The sequence below is a fragment of the Podarcis liolepis genome (assembly GCF_965112155.1).
Source record: "Podarcis liolepis genome assembly, chromosome: 2".
In the NCBI taxonomy this organism is placed as follows: domain Eukaryota; kingdom Metazoa; phylum Chordata; class Lepidosauria; order Squamata; family Lacertidae; genus Podarcis; species Podarcis liolepis.
Window position 1 is genome coordinate 112794550 of NC_139555.1, and position 20148 is coordinate 112814697.

The 20148-nt window shown below is 47.1% G+C and overlaps 1 protein-coding gene across 1 annotated transcript in view; it reads right to left on the minus strand.

Moving 5' to 3' along the window:
* Positions 1–6049: 6049 nt before the first annotated feature.
* LOC310700931 (uncharacterized protein) overlaps positions 6050–20148 on the minus strand; it is a 28065-nt gene continuing 13966 nt past the window's right edge. Inside the window, exons 8-15 of the mRNA XM_083490884.1 lie at positions 18028–18480; positions 14971–15066; positions 12244–12474; positions 10994–11016; positions 9519–9634; positions 7797–7823; positions 7622–7648; positions 6050–6765 (exon numbers count right to left, since the gene is read on the minus strand). Coding sequence (XP_083347010.1) covers positions 6236–6765; positions 7622–7648; positions 7797–7823; positions 9519–9634; positions 10994–11016; positions 12244–12474; positions 14971–15066; positions 18028–18480 — 1503 coding nt within the window. The 3' untranslated portion in view covers positions 6050–6235. The remainder of the gene's footprint in view (positions 6766–7621; positions 7649–7796; positions 7824–9518; positions 9635–10993; positions 11017–12243; positions 12475–14970; positions 15067–18027; positions 18481–20148) is intronic.

The following is a 20148-nucleotide window of genomic DNA, read 5'->3' on the forward strand; positions in this document are numbered from 1 at the left end:
AGTTATTTACTAGAAACTACTTCTCAAAATAACAATTGTAAAGTTATTTACTAGAAACTACTTCTCAAAATGGGATGCGGGTGGCGCTGTGGGTTAAACCACAGAGCCTAGGACTTGCCAATCAGAAGGTCAGGAGTTCAAATCCCTGTGAAGGGGTGAGCTCCTGTTGCTCGGTCCCTGCTCCTGCCAACCTAGCAGTTCGAAAGCATGTCAAAGTGCAAGTAGATCAATAGGTACCGCTCCGGTGGGAAGGTAAACGGCGTTTCCGTGCGCTGCTCTGGTTCGCCAGAAGCGGCTTAGTCATGCTGGCCACATGATCCGGAAGCTGTACGCCAGCTCCCTCGGCCAGTAAAGCGAGATGAGCGCTGCAACCCCAGAGTCGGCCACGACTGGACCTAATGGTCAGGGGTCCCTTTACTTTTACCTTACAAAATTAGATACAGCTTCTCATAATGTCAAAATCAACATTGTGACACAACATATTAAAATATAGCTTATTCAGTTAATCACCAAGTCTAGTATGTACAAAATGTGATTCCTGTTTTGTCAGTCCCGTAGTACATTCATTTCCAATTTCTTCATCTTCTCTTGTATTTTTCTGTCTGGCGTATTGGAGTACCATGAAATAGTCTTGTAAATGTTTAATGAAGATGATAAGGTAAGTGAAAGTGAAATCGGTGAAAGAAACTGGCACTGGTAGATGCCGGCACAGTACTGACAAAATAGGAATCACATTTTGTACACAATGGACTTGGTGGTTAACTGAATAAGCTATATTTTAATATGTTATGTCACAATGTTGATCTTGACAGTATGAGAAGCTGTATCTAATTTGGAGAAGTAGTTTCTAGTAAATAACTTCACAATTGTTATTATACAGCCTACAGTGGTACCTCGGGTTACATACGCTTCAGGTTACATGTGCTTCAGGTTACAGACGCCGCTAACCCAGAAATAGTACCTCAGGTTAAGCAGTTTGCTTCAGGATGAGAACAGAAATCGTGCTCCGGCGGCGCAGCAGCAACAGGAGGCCCCATTAGCTAAAGTGGTGCTTCAGGTTAAGAACAGTTTCAGGTTAAGAACAGACGTCCGGAATGAATTAAGTTCTTAACCCGAGGTACCACTGTATTACGTTTACATGTTTTTTCAAGTGGGTTTGCATAACATAGGCATTCTGGTGGTTTTGATTTATAATGAGATCCCGTGCCCCTCGGTTTGAATACACAGACCTGAGATCTCCTTGCCTTCTGAACCACACTAGCACTGAGAAAGAGGACAAGTTTGGATGATTTTAGAAAGATTTATTGTAACATAATTTAATGAGGAAATAAAGTGCAAGAGGAAAAATAACGGAAGGCAAACACATACAAAAAACTATTGTGAGTCTAGGTCCAGGTCTTCCTTGCCAGCTTACTCATCACTTCTCCCTCAGTCTGCCTCACCTCTTGCAGATTCGCTCCCCAAGCTGCCAAGTGTCCTTCAGAGATAGCCTTTCATCCTGTCCTTCAATCTCTTTTTCCAAACAAGAACCGTGACATTATCCTGTACCATAAATACACATCTATCTGGCCTTGCTCTGCTGTCCTTTCAGATATTATCTATCATCTGAAAGCAGTTTCTGTATGTGAAAGCTTCGCCAAGCGTTTTGTATGTCCCTCGATAAACTTCTGCTTTTAGCTGTAATATGGTGTGTCTTATGATATTGAACCCTTTTGTCAGCTATTTATAAATATGAATATTGCATAACCCAAATGTACCCCGCATAAGAAGTGACTGTTACTTAAAAATGCTAAATGTACCACTTAACAGTTTGACAATTAAAGTATTGTGTTTTTTAAGACCCACATCTTTGGCTGAATTTATATTACTCTGTTCCGTTCCACAGAACGGTTTTACCTGAATTATTTCTTTTTTGATAGCTGCAATGGCTTTGCCTTTTATAGCTGTATATTACATTGCAATAACCCACCCCGGGACCCTGTGGTGAAAGACAGGTAAGAAATCTTATACAATAAAATGCAATAAAAATAATTTAAGGATGGCAGTGTTGCTGTGAAGCTTCCTGTAGTCATCCTTTTTATCTTGCAGTGTCATAAAATTAGAGGAGGGGTGGGAAGAGAGAGAATGAATAGGCACATTACACAACCCTTGTATTAGTGAGAGAAGTTGCTGGAATTACTCCAAGGGGGGCCTATAGATTCACTCCTATGCAGGGAAAAATTGCTGGAAATAAGTAGCAATCAGTGAAAAAAACTCAAAACAGTCAAGGTCAGACGCTTCCTTTCATTGCAATGTTTTGAAATAACCATTCCCTCAACCCCAAAGGGTTTTTAAAAAGCTAAGTAATTATTAGAATTAATTCTAATTAATTCAGAGGGTTCTGGAAGCTTCTCTGTGTGAAAGAAGCAAGCAGGAGGCTCATGATGTTCGAGTTATTCCTTCAGAGAAGCTGAGTACAGCTGGATTAAACTGGTCAGGACAGGATCACACTTCAAAACGACCTTGACAGATTAGAGACCTGGGCAAAAACAAACAAGATGAATTTTAACAGGGAGAAATGTAAAGTATTGCACTTGGGCAAAAAAAAATGAGAGGCACAAATACAAGATGGGGGACACCTGGCTCGAGAGCAGTACATGTGAAAAGGATCTAGGAGTCTTGGTTGACCACAAACTTGACATGAGCCAACAGTGTGACGCGGCAGCTAAAAAAGCCAATGCAATTCTGGGCTGCATCAATAGGAGTATAGCATCTAGATCAAGGGAAGTAATAGTGCCACTGTATTCTGCTCTGGTCAGACCTCACCTGGAGTACTGTGTCCAGTTCTGGGCACCACAGTTCAAGAAGGACACTGACAAACTGGAACGTGTCCAGAGGAGGGCAACCAAAATGGTCAAAGGCCTGGAAACGATGCCTTATGAGGAATGGCTAAGGGAGCTGGGCATGTTTAGCCTGGAGAAGAGGAGGTTAAGGGGTGATATGATAGCCATGTTCAAATATATAAAAGGATGTCACATAGAGGAGGGAGAAAGGTTGTTTTCTGCTGCTCCAGAGAAGCGGACACGGAGCAATGGATCCAAACTACAAGAAAGAAGATTCCACCTAAACATTAGGAAGAACTTCCTGACAGTAAGAGCTGTTTGACAGTGGAATTTGCTGCCAAGGAGTGTGGTGGAGTTTCCTACTTTGGAGGTCTTTAAGCAGAGGCTTGAGAACAATATGTCAGGAGTGCTCTGATGGTGTTTCCTGCTTGGCAGGGGGTTGGACTCGATGGCCCTTGTGGTCTCTTCCAACTCTATGATTCTATGATTCTGTTATCTCTTTCTGTCAAGGTCGTAGTTACAGGTAGGTAGCCGTGTTGGTCTCTGTCAAAACAAAATTAAAAAATTCCTTCCAGTAGCACCTTAGAGACCAACTGAGTTAGTTATTGGTACAGTGGTACCTCTGGTTGCGAACGGGATCCATTCTGGAGGCCCATTCGCAACATGAAAAGACACAGTGGCGTGTCTGCGCATGCGCGGGTTGCGATTAGCCGCTTCTGCACATGTGCGTGATGTCATTTTGTGCTTCTGCGCATGCATGAGCTGCAAAATCCGAAAATAACACTTTCCGGTACTTCCGGGTCGCTGCGGGACATAACCTGAAAGAACGTAACAGGAAGCGGACGTAACATGAGGTATGACTATATGAGCTTTCATGTGTATCTGAAGAAGTGTGCATGCACACAAAAGCTCATACCAATAGCTAACTTAGTTGAAGAAGAAGAGGAGGAGTTTGGATTTGATATCCCGCCTTTCACTCCCCTTCAGGAGTCTCAAAGCGGCTAACATTCTCCTTTCCCTTCCTCCCCCACAACAAAGACTTTGTGAGGTGAGTGGGGCTGAGAGACTTCAGAGAAGTGTGACTGGCCCAAGGTCACCCAGCAGCTGCATGTGGAGGAGCGGGGAAGCGAACCCAGTTCACCAGATTACGTGACTACCGCTCCTAACCACTACACCACACTGGCTCTCTAGAGTTGGTCTCTAAGGTGCTACTGGAAGAATTTTTTTTATTTTGTCAAGGTCATGTTAACTATAACAGTAAAGCCAGAAGGAGCCTGGGTTTCACTCTTTCTCTTCCTTCTGGTGCGGTGCTCTGTATATAGTGTTGAGATTTAGTCTTATGATAGTTATTGTAAGTTTAAGTTAAGTCTGCTGCAACTGGATTTCTTACGGACGGTGCCAATCCTGAATGTATTGGATTTGTGACCATTCTGCTCATTTGCCTTCAGTAGCAGTAAAGCTTTGCTGGATGAAACATTAATTGCCTGTGGTCTATTTCTGGGAATCCTGCAATGTGCTTTTAAGTTTTTTTACTCTGCTAACTATATACAGTGGTACCTTGGGTTACATACGCTTCAGGTTACAGATGCTTCAGGTAACAGACTCCGCTAACCCAGAAATAGTACCTTACATTAAGAACTTTACCTCAGGATGAGAACAGAAATTGTGCAGTGGCAGTGGGAGGCCCCATTAGCTAAAGTGGTGCTTCAGGTTAAGAACAGTTTCAGGTTAAGAGTGGACCTCCAGAACAAATTAAGTACTTAACCCGAGGTACCACTGTATTGGAATCTGCACAAGGTGCCAACCAACCGTCTTAGGGACTCTACTCCGGATTTGAGCAGGGTCTACCCCTTAGTCCCAAAGATCTCCCGCAAGGCAGTAGAGGTTTAGGGTTAGAGTTTTCCTTCTCCTAGCTGGGCTCTCTTCCCAGGATGACGAGCCGCACCTGCCCCCTGCTTTCCTCTACAGCACAGGCAGGTACCACCTTCTTGACCACCGGATCCACTCTTGGTCTCGTCTGCTCAATCCACTGGAGCCTGCCTTCACGTGCAGGAGAAGTCCCTAACTCACTGAGGGTTTAAGGCCCATCGGCTCCCCGCACCTGGTTTTTAGTCGGGGTGTGGCCACTGTCCCAAGCTGACAGCTTCTAGGAGCCACAGGTGAGAGTTGAGTGCAGGGTGGAGACCAAAGTGGGAAAACCACCCTGGGACATAGCCTTTCATGTCCCAGAATCAATACCACTTTTAATCTACAGTCATACCTCTTGTTATGTTTGCTTCATGTTACGGTTTTTTCAGGTTGTGTCCCGCGGTGACCCGGAAGTACTGGAAAGGGTTACTTACCTCTCTCGCCCTGACCTAGCCACTGTGATCCACGCAACGGTCACCTCCAGACTGGATTATTGTAACTCGCTCTACGTGGAGCTGCCCTTGAGACTGACCCAGAAACTCCAGCGGGTGCAGAATGCCGCGGCGAGACTCCTTACAGGGTCCTCGCTGTGAGATCACATTCACCTGGTGCTATACCAGCTGCACTGGCTCCCGGTGGGGTACAGGATCAGGTTTAAGGTGCTGGTTTTAACCTTCAAAGCCCTATACGGCCTTGGACCCTCGTACCTACGGGACCGCCTCTCCTGGTATGTCCCACAGAGGAACTTATGGTCTTTAAAAAAAAACATATTGGAGGTCCCAGGCCACAGAGAGGTTAGGCTGGCCTCAACCAGAGGCAGGGCTTTTTCGGCTGTGGCCCCGATCTGGTGGAACACTCTGTCACAAGAGACCAGGGCCCTGCGGGACTTGACATCTTTCCGCAGGGCCTGCAAGACAGAGCTGTTTCACCAGGCCTTTGGCCAGGGCACAGCCTGACTCCCTCCTTTGGCAATCCTCACAGAACTCTAGCCCAATGGTTGCCATTAATCTGATTGGAATTAATTTTATAATGAAATGATTTTAGAATGTTTTATCATTTTACTGTTGTTAGCCGCTGTGAGCCCAGCTTCGGCTGGGGAGGGCGGGATATAAATAAAATTTATTATTATTACTTCCGGGTTTCGCCACTCGCGCATGCGCAGACGCGCAAAATGACGTCATGCGCAGAAGCGTTAAATTGCAACCCATGTATGCACAGATGCGCAGCTGCAGGTTGCGTTCCTTACATGTTGCGAACAGGCCTCCGGAACGGATCCCGTTCGCAACCAGAGATACCACTGTATTTGGAGCTTTTTCCTATTTTGTTTAGAACGATCATTTCAAAGAGTGGTAACGAAAGGGACCATCGAACCCAGACTGTTTTTATTTGCTGCCTTTTCTTGTCTGCAGATGGAAGAATCTTACCATCTAGAACGGAGAGGTTTCGGAGAGGATTTACTCCTCTCAGGGCGGTGGCCCCATAGAGTTTGCGTTTTACGGCGGCCTTCAGAATTTCAGGCTGACGTCGCAGCACACCTGCAGAAAGGGCCGGATTTTCTCCCCGAAGAACGATCTCGGAGGGAAGGCGAAGATGAATTCCTCCGTGTCGGCGTCGGAAAACTCCACGCAGCCCGCCTCGCAATCCAGGGCCACGCGGATCTTCCTGGGCTCTCTCCTCAAGGTCAGGTCAGTCGGCTGAGGGGAAGTAAAAGCCAGGAACTGGCAAGGGGAGGGGGAGTAGCAGGGTGGCTTCCCCATGGCCCAGATCCCCTGGTGGGGGCTGATGTCGACGCCCCCCTTCCTCCTGACCGACTCCGTGGCCACCCCCACGGCCCACGTCGCCTTGCCCCACACCTCCACCTCCCACCAGTGCCTTCCGGAAGTGAATCTGTCGCAGCCCAGCACGTAGGGCATGGTGTCAAATCTCTCGGGGTTGAAAGGCAAGTCCTGCTCCCTCTGAACTCTCCGCACGCCCTTCAGGTCCTGGGACAGAATGAGGAAGGGGTGGGCCGTGTCCGGATCCAGAGTCACGTTGGCTGTGGGATAGAGAGGGGCGGAGAATGAAATTGGAGGAGGGATGGTGTCGGCGAAAGGATCGGGCTAAGGTGCTGAAGCGAGGGGCAGGGGCGAAGGCAGGGACCTTCTGCTCTTGTTGTTAGCCACTCCGAGCCTGGCTTTGGCTGGGGAGGGCAGGATATAAATAAAAAATTACTTTATTATTACAGTGGTACCTTCGGTTACATATGCTTCAGGTTACAGACTCTGCTAATGCAGAAATAGTACCTCAGGTTAAGAACTTTCCTTCAGGATGAGAACAGAAATCGTGCTCTGGCGGCGTGGCAGCAGCAGGAGGCCCCATTAGCTAAAGTGGTGCTTCAGGTTAAGAACAGTTTCAGGTTAAGAACGGACCTCCGGAACGAATTAAGTACTTAACCCGAGGTAAAGGTAAAGGGACCCCTGACCATTAGGTCCCGTCGTGGCCGACTCTGGGGTTGTGGCGCTCATCTCGCTTTATTGGCCGAGGGAGCTGGCGTACAGCTTCCGGGTCATGGGGCCAGCATGACTAAGCCGCTTCTGGCGAACCAAAGCAGCGCACAGAAATGCCGTTTACCTTCCTGCGGGAGCGGTACCTATTTATCTACTTGCACTGGCGTGCTTTCGAACTGCTAGGTTGGCAGGAGCTGGGACCGAACAACGGGAGCTCACCCCGTCGCGGGAATTCGAACCGCGACCTTCTGATCAGCAAGCCCTAGGCTCTGTGGTTTAACCCGTGTCCCTTAACCCGAGGTACCACTGTATTATTATTGCCACCCGATTAAGCAACTGAGCAAGGGGCAGCTGCTAAATCTCCAACTTCCCACCCAACGCTTCCCATTCCATTGAGTTATTTACCTTTCTGCAAGGTCTGCTTCAAATAATCTGTTACGGGAAGGAAAGGGTGACAAGTTTAAAAGCTGATTTTCGGTAAACACAGAGACAAACACCCTTCCCAAAATGTCCTGTTCATTGTGCATTCATGACGTGCACAACTGGGCACCAACATTTCCTTTTATTCCTAGAAAATTACCTGGTTGCAGAACTTGCTCCAGAGATTCTGTGACGGAGAAGAAAAGGTGGACAAAGTTATTCAGACCATCATACGTTGAGCAGCGGTTTGTTTTGTGAATAATAATCATAATAAGCATTCAATCTCAGGACCCTTGTGGGCAGGAAACTCCGCATTTTGATCAGCACAAGCCACCACTAGGTGATGGAGCAGTGGCAATGGTTCTTCGGATGCCCTTTCTTTATATTATTATTATTATTATTATTATTATTGTTATTATTATTATTATTATTATTATTATTATTATTATTATTATTATTATTATTATTATATTTTTATTGATTTTTACATATTCCCAAAGATCATATAACATATTTTTTTATCTTATACAATGTTTTGAAGATTTTTCAGTCTTTATCACTTAATCTACATTTCATTAATTTCCTTATTACTTTTAATAATCCTTAGCTAATAATTCTCTTCATAATCTTCTCTGCAATATTTTGCACAGTCCTCCTTACGAAACATATTGCAGTCCTACTAGCGTAATCTGTTTATTACAATTGCTTTTCAAATATTTACTCCAGTCCTCTGAGGATCTCTGATCCTGCAGGTTTCGAATCCTTCCTGTCATCTTATCCAATTCTTTGGATGCCCTTTCAGCCACTTCCAGGAAGCTCCAGGGAAGACAGGTCCCCATCTAAAAGGATTTGTCTTTCCTTGTGACCTGCCTGGAATGGGAGCTGACAGATAGCTGCATCCATGGCTAGAAGCGTTTGCCGCAGACTGCATGGCGCGGCTCACTCGCTTTCCCAGTGCCGAGCGTCACTGGTGGTTACTGAAAGGGAAAAGCGTGTGGAGGCCAGCGCGGTGAAGGTGAGGCAGCAGGGTCATCAGACTGGTGCTGCTGCTGCTGTTGCCCCAACTGCACCGTGCTAAACTCCCATGCCCTCTCAGGAAACAGCTCCATTTGGTACGCAGGCTGATACCCTACCTGCCCGCAGACTGTCTCACCAGAGTGGTGCATGCTCTAGTTCTCTCCCACTTGGACTTCTGTAGTGCACTCTACGTGGGGCTACCTTTGAAGGTGACCTGGAAACTGCAATTAATCCAGAATGCAGCAGCTAGACTGGTGACTGGGAGTGGCCACCAAGACCACATAACACCGGTCCTGAAAGACCTACATTGGCTCCCAGTACGTTTCCAAGCACAATTCAAAGTGTTGGTGTTGACCTTTAAAGCCCTAAATGGCCTTGGCCCAGTATACTTGAAGGAGCATCTCCACCCCCATCGTTCAGCCCGGACACTGAGGTCCAGTGCTGAGGGCCTTCTGGCGGTTCCCTCACTGCGAGAAGCCAAGTTACAGGGAACCAGGCAGAGGCCCTTCTTGGTACTGGAACCCGCTCTGTGGAACGCCTTCCCATCTGATGCCAAGGAAATAAACAACTATCTGACTTTTAGAAGACATCTGAAGGCAGCCCTGTTTAGGGAAGTTTTTATTGTTTGATGTTTTATCGCTTAATTATTATTGGTAGTAATTTATTATTATTATTAATATTCTGTTGGGAGCTGCCCAGAGCGGCTGGGGAAACCCAGAGAGATGGGCAGGTTATAAATAAAAGAATAAATTATTATTATTACTACGGCTCTTGGCAGTGGGAAGACAGCTGAACACTACTTTGCCTGTCTAACCCTGTGTCAGCTACTGTCCTTTCCCCTCCTCCTTCTGCAACCCCTCAGTACCTTTATAGTTCTCCATAGCTTTCTCCAAGGCAGCATTTTTCTGCGAGAAAACTCTGAGCTTCTCTTCCAGCCTGGGAGAAAGGACCACTGCATGCCCCCCCAAATTCTTCTCGTACCTAGAAGGGAATACAGTCGTGTTTATGGAGCGGTAGTAAAACATATTAGCTCCCCTTTTAGGAATTATAGGGGCAGAACTAACCAAACTCTATACAAATTTATTCATGTATTTACTGGAAAAATAAGAAATCAAGATAAACTTTTTGATAAAAGAATGGAAATGGTTTATTCAATATTTACAAACCAAGTGTAAAAAGATAAGAACATTGGCGGGATTATGGTAATAACCTTCAGGCTTATAAGAGTATACAATTTATAGTAGATGAATAAATGATTAAGTTAATTTGGAATGTGCAGAAAATCAAATAAATAAATTTAAGGAACTGCAGAAAAGGGGGGAGTCGAGTTTTGAAATGATTGTAAAATTATTGAAATGTAAAAAATTGAAAATCATAAATAACTTTTTTTAAAAGTAAGAAAACATATTTTTTCCCATAAGCATCGAGGTGCTTCTAGATGACCTATTTACTTAGCACTCATCCTGAGCTGTTTGCACAAACCTTGCATGGAGGTGATGCACAGTCCACTGTCTAGGAAGCATTCATTCTGATTTGTTTGCGTGGAGGTTATTATTCCACATTTCCCAGCACATTTCTCCATCACTTTCCTTCCTGCAAAAAGGCTGTGGGTTTTTTTTTAAGGGAGTTTGATGCACCAGAATGCTTTAAGCCAATTTAATTATACAAACCTGTGTCAATGCAATTTCCTTGCTGCTGTTTTTTGGGGGGGATCAGGAAGGCCAAACAAGAGAGATGAGGAGCTCCGGTGCAGATACAAAGCAAGGACTCATCACTCAGTGATGCTTCACGTTAAATATAGTCTCATGTAGCAGAGGCTGGGGAAGACCTTGATATAAGCAGCTTTCAGCTGGAGTCCACAGCACTTAGCGGACCCCAACTTATGTCCCTAAATCCTCTTGTGATCTTTCTGGGGTGTGTGTGTGTCTAAATTTGCACACACAAAATACATTGAAAGCACATGGAAACTCCCCAAAGATTCCTAGAAGCTGTGGTTTATTAAAATCGCTGGAAACTGTAACTCAGTGAGGGGTAAGCCGGATTTTCGGAGGAAGCCATGTGCAGAAATCTGGGTTTTGTTCGTTTGTTTTTAAATGGGATTTAAGCTGTTTGATGGCAAATGAAATCGGAAAAGGAAGGAGAAGGAGCAGGGGGGAAAGGAGGGGAGTAAAAAAAAGAAGCGAGATGGAGGAAAATAATATATTTTCTCTTCCAAATAACTCCATGGGAGCTAAACTTCCTGATGCAAAGAGGGGGTTGGACTTGATAACCCTTGCAGTCTCTTCCAACTCTACAATTCTATGTTTCTATGAAATGGGATGGGGAGAAAGAGCCACGTACCTGCTTAAGGAACTTCTGGTGTCCTGAAAGATAAAGAGAGAGAGAGAGACAGAAATGGGTGCCAGCAGCACAGGCAGATCACACACAGGGCTACTACTTGTTCAGTGGGGATTCCTCTGCCCCCTTCCTTGTCTGTGGAAAACAAATTGCCATTACCTCTCTCGCCCTGACCTAGCCACTGTGATCCACGCAACGGTCGCCTCCAGGCTTGATTATTGTGACTCGCTCTACGTGGGGCTGCCCTTGAGACTGACCCAGAAACCCCAGTGGGTGCAGAATGCCGCGGCAAGACTTTTTACGGGGTCCTTGCTGTGGGATCACATTCACCCAGTGCTATACCAGCTGCACTGGCTCCCGGTGGAGTACAGGATCAGGTTTAAGGTGCTGGTTTTGACCTTTAAAGCCCTTCATGGCCTAGGACCCTCGTACCTATGGGACCGCTTCTCCTGGTATGTCCCACGGAGGAACTTACGGTCTTCAAACAAAAATATCTTGGAGGTCCACAGGGAGGTTAGGCTGGCCTCGACCAGAGCCAGGGCTTTTTCGGCTGTGGCCCCAATCCGGTGGAACGCTCTGTCACAAGAGACTAGGGCCCTGCGGGACTTGACATCTTTCCGCAGGGCCTGCAAGACAGAGCTGTTCCACCAGGCCATTGGCCAGGGCACAGCCTGACCCCTTCCTTTGGTAATCCTCACAGACCTCTAGCGCAATGGTTGCCATCAATTTGATTTTGAATTGAGTTTAAAACGAGTTGATTTTAGAATGTTGTGTTACTTTTATTGTTGTTAGCCGCTCCAGAACGGATCCCGTTCGCATCCCGAGGTACCACTGTACTTATTTCACTCATTATAATGCACATCAATCTCTTCTGGGTTTCTGGGGGTTTTCCTGTTACTATTCTGACTCTCACAGCTACAATAAACCTACCATTAAAATTATGGACTGGCCATTTCTTTGTCAGAGGGCAAACGGGCAAATTTAGCAGGGGATCAAATACTCCCCCCCCCCCCCGCACTGTACCTAGTTCCCTCCCTTCACAGGGAGGCATTGGAGTTATGGACCTCAGCCAGTCAAGGCCAGCAACACAGGAACATGGCAGCCCCCATGAGGCAAGGACTTTGCTTATTGGTGAAAGTCATGCAGGACGTGGGTGGAAACAACATGCCCAAAATCAAGGAGACCAGACTTGAGTTGGTGGCTTCTTTCACCCCTCAGGCCTCTTCCCTCCCCACAGGGTAGTGTATACTCACCTGCAACAATTCGCTCGTGGGCTGCAGGTACTTCCATTTCATCTCTACGATCAGCTCGTTGAGTCGGGAAATCTCCTCGGAGAGTTTGGCGAGGTTTTCCTCCTGCTTCCTCTCCATCGCTTTCTCCAGATCTTCCAGCTGGCCCAGCCAGAGGTGCTGTTTCTCCACAAGGAATTGGTGCATTCGCTCAAAGGAAGACCGGGCTTTCTTCTTCTCCGTTTCAAACAACATCTGGGCGGGGGGGGGGAGAGAACACAAAGAAATTGGGCGAGGGGGCAGAGGTGCAATGATGAGGTTCTTTGGCATGGTTGTTCACAAAACTTGCGGGTACAGAAAAGGGGCCACTTTCGCCCCTTTGCTGCATCACATTCTTCATTAAATTATATTTCTATTGGTACATAGTTTTATGGTTCCAGTTACAGATAGGTAGCCGTGTTGGTCTGCCATAGTCAAAATAAAAAAATTCCTTCCTGTAGCACCTTAAAGACCAACTAAGTTAGTTCTTGGTATGAGCTTTCGTGTGCATGCACACTTCTTCAGATACACTGAAACAGAAGTTGCCAGATCCTTCTATATAGTGAGAAGGTGGGGAGGGGTATTACTCAGAAGGGTGGTGGGAATGGGAGATTGGCAGATAGCTGAGATGAGCCTGTTGACGACTCTTAACGACTGCAATAGGTCTTACAGGAAAAGGCAAGGGGTGAGTTTTATGGTTTTACATAGTTTTATGGTATTACTCCCCCCAAAAATGATATAATAATAATAATAATAATAAATTTTTATTTATATCCCGCCCTCCCCAGCCAAAGCCGGGCTCAGGGCGGCTAACAACAATCAAATAAACAATCAAATAATAACACATTCTAAAAATATTTCATTATGAAAATTAGTTAAAATCAAATTAATGGCAACCGATTAAACAAAATTCTGTGCAGGTTGCCAGAGGAGGGAGTCAGGCTGCGCCCTAACCAAAAGCCTGGCGGAACAACTCTGTCTTGCAGGCCCTGCGGAAAGATGTCAGGTCCCGCAGGGCCCTAGTCTCTTGTGACAGAGCATTCCACCAGTTTGGAGCCGCAGCCGAGAAGGCCCTGGCTCTAGTTGAGGCCAGCCTAACCTCTCTGAGGCCTGGGACCTTGAGGATGTTATTATTTGCAGACCGTAGGTTTCTCTGTGGGGCATACCAGGAGAGGCGGTCCCGTAGGTACGAGGGTCCTAGGCCGTATAGGGCTTTAAAGGTTAAAACCAGCACCTTAAACCTGATCCTGTACTCCACCGGGAGCCAGTGCAGCTGGTATAGTACCGGATGAATGTGCTCTCGCAGCGAAGACCCCATAAGGAGTCTCGCCGCGGCATTCTGCACCCGCTGGAGTTTCTGGGTCAGTCTCAAGGGCAGCCCCACGTAGAGCGAGTTACAATAATCCAGTCTGGAGGTGACCGTCGCATGGATCACAGTGGCTAGGTCAGGACGAGAGAGATAAGGGGCCAACTGCTTAGCTTGGCGGAGATGAAAAAATGCCGCCTTTGTTATAGCTGTAATCTGCGACTCCATAGAGAGGGAGGTATCGAAGATTACACCCAAACTCTTAACGGACGGTGCTGGCACTAATTGCACCCCCGCAAGAGATGGGAGTTGCCCCCTCGATCCCATATCGTCCCGCCCCAGCCAGAGGACCTCTGTCTTCGAAGGATTTAACTTCAACCGGCTCCCACGTAACCATCCAGCCACCGCTTCCAGACATCTGGTCAGCGTGTCTGGGGCCGAGTCAGGATGGCCATCCATCAACAGATAGAGTTGGGTGTCATCAGCATACTGATGGCAACCCAGCCCAAAACTCCGGACAAGCTGGGCGAGGGGGCGCATAAAGATGTTAAAAAGCATCGGGGAGAGAATTGCACCCTGAGGCACTCCACACACCAAGGAGTGGCGTGATGACAATTCCCCCCCAAGCGCCACCCTCTGTCCCCGACCAGAGAGAAACGAGCGCAGCCATTGAAGGACTGTGCCCTGGATCCCCACGTCGGCAAGGCGGTGGTCCAGGAGTTCGTGATCGACCATGTCAAAGGCTGCTGACAGATCTAGAAGAATCAGCAGCCCTGACCCGCCTCGATCCAGCTGCCTGCGGAGATCATCTGTTAGGGCGACCAGAGCCGTCTCGGTCCCATGACCAGCGCGGAAGCCGGACTGGAATGGGTCTAGAGCAGATGTTTCATCCAGAAACCTACCAAGCTGTTCAGCAACTGCTCTCTCAATCACCTTACCCAGGAATGGAAGATTCGAGACCGGGCGGTAATTGGATAGATCTGAGGGATCTAATGATGTTTTCTTTAAGAGCGGACGCACCACCGCCTCCTTCAGTTCCCCTGGGAATATCCCGGTGCCAAGGGACAAGTTGATGATATCCCCCAGGGGGCCCCGCATATGAGGCATCAAACCTCGGAAATACACTTTCCCCAAAAGGTTTCCACAATTTTGGCCACTAGTGTATGTTTTATGCTTCTAAAGTAACAAAGTGGCTTGTGACCTGTAAAAGCTCCTTTTAAAAACATAAATATTGTTTATTTTTTAACCACAATATTAAATTGTGCCTCCATTCCCCAGGCGAGGGGGGAACGTTCCCCACCCATGGCTTCAAAATTCCCAGAAATATTAAATTTCCAGAAGGCCATGGGGATTCCACCTGACAACACACAGCCCCATAACATCACCCATAAGAAACACAAACCTACCAGACCCTCCTGCCTCCCCATCTCTTCAGCAAGTTTCAGGTTCACCAGCTTTTCTCTCTCCTTTTTCAGATATGTCAGGTGGGACTTGATTTTCCTCTGCAGAATCAGGAAAGCATTTTTTTCTCTGTCAGGAGTTCAATTCATGTCGGATCGCACACACTGACTCACTGGTGGTTTCTTTCTAATGCATCTATTTTTAGTTTCCTTCCACTATACCATCATCATCACCAAAGTATTTATCCTTTTCTAAACCACTGCCTCGAGGCGATTGACACAGAAGATAATTAAAAACAGAGACACCAAAGCAACAAATATGTGTTTGAGCAAGACTTGCGTGTCTCTACTTGGAAGTAGGCCCCAGTGGGTTCAGTGGGACTTACTCCAAAGTCAGTATGTACGGAACGGCAGATTGAAAGTCACCTCTCAGTTATGCTCTTGACCAAAAATGGTATTTATATAACTGCAGTGAGAAGCCACTGCTTCTGTGGAAGGAGGGATGGGGAGAAAGCCAGGAAACGGGGAGAGCAGGGTTCGAATCCATGCTGAGCCATGAAGTTTGCTTGGTGACCTTGGGCCAGTCTCCATCTCTTACACCAGGCATAGGCAAACTCGGCCCTCCAGATGTTTTGGGACTACAACTCCCATCATCCTGGACCACTGGTCCTGTTAGCTCGGGGATGATGGGAGAAGCTAAGTTACAGGGAACCAGGCAGAGGGCCTTCTCGGTACAGTGGTACCTTGGGTTACATACGCTTCGGGTTACAGACTCCGCTAACCCAGAAATATTGCTTCAGGTTAAGAACTTTGCTTCAGGATGAGAATAGAAATCATGCTCCGGCGGTGCAGCAGCAGCAGCGGGAGGCCCCATTAGCTAAAGTGGTGCTTCAGGTTAAGAACAGTTTCAGGTTAAGAATGGACCTCCGGAACGAATTAAGTACTGTAGTGGCGCCCTCCCTGTGGAACACCCTCCCACCAGATCAGTGGTGTAGCGTGGGTTGTCAGCACCTGGGGCAGGGCAAGTAATTTGCGCCCCCTAACCCGTGGATTTGTGCCCCCTAACCCTAACCCCCAGATGTTGCGCCCGGTGCGGCCAGCCCCCCTGCACCCCCCACGCTACGCCACTGCACCAGATGTCAAAGTGAACAACAACTACCAGACTTTTAGAAGACATCTGAAGGCAGCCCTGTTTAGGGAAGCTTTTAATGTTTGATGTATTACAGTATTTTAATATTTTTTTGGAAGCCGCCCAGAGTGGCTGGGGAATCCCAGCCAAATGGGCAGGGTATAAATAATAAATTGTTGTTGTTGTTGTTGTTGTTGTTGTCCCAAAACATCTGGAGGGCCAAGTTTGTCTATGCCTGTCTTAGACTAACCTACCTCACAGGGTTGTTGTGAGAATGAAATTGGAGGGGGGGGGGAGAGGAGAACCAGGAACCAGTGGCGTAGCGTGGGGGGTGCAGGGGGGGCCAGCCGCACCGGGCGCAACATCTGGGGGTTAGGGTTAGGGGGCGCAAATCCACGGGTTAGGGGGCACAAATTACTTGCCTTGCCCCGGGTGCTGACAACCCACGCTACGCCACTGCCAGGAACACCAACTTGAGCTCCTTGGAAGCAGCTTTAGAAATTCCCAAGGTGCCAGTTGTGTTTTGCAACTCCAATTTTGACCACATGAAAATCTTGGGATGCCTGGTTGTCATCTGACATCTCCCTCTGGGTGGCCTCTCCAGCTTTCTTAAGCAGAAGAGCTTACCTATTGCATTTCACCAAGGAGTACATGGTTCATTTTATCCCGACAACAAGGCTGTGAGGTAGGTTAAGAGGCAAGTGACTCACCCCGTGAGCTTCCTGACTGAATGGGGACTTGAACCCTGATCTCCTAGGTCCCAGTCTGACACACTCTAACCACGACACCAAACTGGCTTCCTAGCCTTCTTCTGCATAGATCAAGTAGGCAAACAATATATGCAGAAAGCGAAGGGTCACTTAGAGAAGGGTCTAAAAATATTTCCTTTGAAGCCTAAATGTGTTTTGCTCTGTAAAACTCTATTGTAAACTGCTTTGAGATCCCCGCCCCGCCCCCCGAAATATAAAGTGGCAAAATAGATGAAGAATAATACTGCCTAGAAAAGAAAGTTGGTATAGAAATCAGTAAGTGGTGCGTACAGCGTACAGTGGTACCTCGGGTTAAGAACTTAATTCGTTCTGGAGGTCTGTTCTTAACCTGAAACTGTTCTTAACCTGAGGTACCACTTTAGCTAATGAGGCTTCCCGCTGCCGCCGCACAATTTCTGTTCTCATCTTGAAGCAAAGTTCTTAATCTGAGGCACTATTTCTGGGTTAGCGGAGTCTGTAACCTGAAGCGTATGCAACCCGAGGTACAGTGCTCCAGTGGCGTGGCAGCAGCAGGAGGCCCCATTAGCTAAAGTGGTGCTTCAGGTGAAGAACAGTTTCAGGTTAAGTATGGACCTCCAGAACGAATTAAGTTCTTAACCTGAGGTACCACTGTATATGAAACAGTAAGAGCTGTTCAACAGCGAGATCGTCTCCCTCAGGAGGTTGTGTATTCTCCTTCCTTCGAAGTTTTTAAGTCGAGTTTGGATGCATTAGCCGAGCAGGGGGTTGGACTAGATCAGGGGTCAGCAACCGTTTCCAGCAGGGGGCCGGTCCACTGTCCCTCAGACCTTGTGGTGGGCCGGACTATATTTTTTTTTTGGGGGGGGGGGGAATGAACGCATTCCTATGCCCCACAAATATCCCAGAGATGCATTTTAAATAAAAGCACACATTCTACTTATGTAAAAACACGCTGGTTCCCGGACCATCTGCGGGCCGGATTGAGAAGGCGATTTGGCCAGATCCGGCCCCCGGGGCCTTAGTTTGCCTACCTATGGACTAGATGACCCTAGAATAGGAAATCACAGAATTGCAGAGTTGAAGGGGACCCCAAAGGTCATCGAGTCTCACCCCCTGCGATGCAGGAACGCCATGCAGTAGTTGCATTGCAGGAATGCAACAAACAAACAAACAAGCAAATCTCTTTCCCTTGAAGTTTCCAACCTTATACTGCAAGGAAGCCTCTTCTGCGGGAGAGGAGTCGTGGGGGGCAGGATCCCCCTTGGATGGGTCGCCCTCCGCCCCCAAGAGCAGGGCTGGGTCGTCCTTGCAGGAGGCCGGGCTGGCTTCTCCCGAGTCCTCTCCCGCGTCCGCTTTGAGCTGCCTGACCAGCTGCACTAAATTGGCCAGCTGCAAGTTGGGCCGGAGGATCCTCTGCTGGGTGGCTTCCCTGCACTGAGGGCAGGAAGGGCCCGCGCCGGATTCTGCCCAGTACTGGACGAGGCAGGCTCGGCAGAAACTGTGGCCGCACTCAATGGTCGCCGGGCTCGCGAAGTAATCCAGGCAGATGGAGCAAGTCGCTTCCTCGCGGAGCCCTTGCAAGGGATCTCCGGACGCCATGGCTGCTGCTGCTGCTGCTGCTGCTGCTGCCGCCTCCTCCTCCCTTCCAGCCTTTGAACAATTTTAGGACTTTGGGGAAGTCCTTTCCTGGAAATGCCTCCGGGCAGGGGCGGATCCAGCTGAGCTCAGCTGCAAGAGCTGGCATGTGGGGAGAGAACTGGATGCATGTGAAAGTTATTAGTCCAGTCCCCAAGTATTTTGCAAGCGAAGAAGTGACTCAGAAACGTGTCGCCAATTATTATTTTTAAAATCATCTTTATTGATTTAAAATACCACCTTACAAATATATTACAAATGATTACAACAGAGCTAAACATGGAAATGAAAAAGATAAAAGATAAAATAAAAATAAAAAGAAACAAAACAAAAATTAACAGTAAGTAAAGATTATGAATTTGAACATCATATCTTATTCAATAAAATTTTCTGTAAGAAACTTCCAATCATCCTCATTGTACTTTTTCTGTTGTCTTAATTCTATCGCACAGTTTGTTATGTAGCTTTTTCTACATAATTCTCTGAAATATTTATTCCATTTGTTTATCATACACAAGTATAATACATTTCTGCAAGGATAATATCATTGCCGCCGATTTAATAATCCGATTTTACGAAATGGCGCGTCTAGTTGCCCGCTCCCCCTCCCCCCACTCTCTTCATCTTTGAAAGTGACCTTCTCCCACGCACGCACATTCCAGCAGATTTCCTGTAGCCTAAGTGCATTGCAGCGGGTTGGACTAGATGACACTCGGGGTCCCTTCCAACTCTACACAACAACAACAGGGGCTAAACAGCTTTCAGGCAGGACTTCCAGTTCCCAAGGTTTTAGGACCCTTCGTTGGCAAAAGCAAGCAAACAAACAAACAAATTGCAGAGTTCAAGGATTCCTTTGGTGGCTGTGCTTTGAAATAAATATAATATCTTAAATATCTTAAGGGCTGTCACAAGGAAGTTGGAGCAAGCTTGTTTTCTCCTGCTACAGAGGGTAGTACCCAAACCAGTGGATTCAAGTTACAGGAAAGGTGACTGGCAGTTCCCCAAAATATTAAAAAGAAGCTATAATACGTTGATGCAGTGCCAAAGGTGAAAGGAGAGAAAATCAAGGGTTCTAGACATTGTCACTACTTCATCTCAATCTTTTGACCCTAAACAGAGGAAAGCCACCCTATGTTGAAGCAAAAGGAAGCATCTAGCACAGTTTGAGTTTCCTTGCACTGGTTATGATATGTAGGAAGGAATCTGTTGCTCCCTTCACACATTAGACCTAGACCCAGCACTGAACCACTGCCTTCTCTTAATAGCTGCAAAAGTACAGCTGCAGGCTGCTCACAGGTGGAAAGGCATTCCAAGAAATAGGGACCACTGTGCAATTGGGGTTGGTCCTATTTGCACAGAGTGCCTATGGGTGAATAGATGCTCTCAAGCCGACATCCCTTTGCAGATGTCCAGGGATCTTGTGACGCAATCCCCACTTGCCCTTTCTACTCATGGGAGACCTTTCACGCAGGCAGCGTGAAAATGAAGCTTAGGTCTGTATCCGTGAGCTACTGTCTCCTTGCAAGTGTCTGTTTTGGGGCCTGTAGCTTTCTAGGTCTGGTGTTTTGTGAGTTTGATCTGGTTTGCATTCACACTTCCTAGTCAGTCTTGGATTTACGTATAAGCTAAACAAGCTATAGATTAGGGCCCCACTCTCTTGGGGGCCCCCAAAAAATTTAAAGGAAAAAA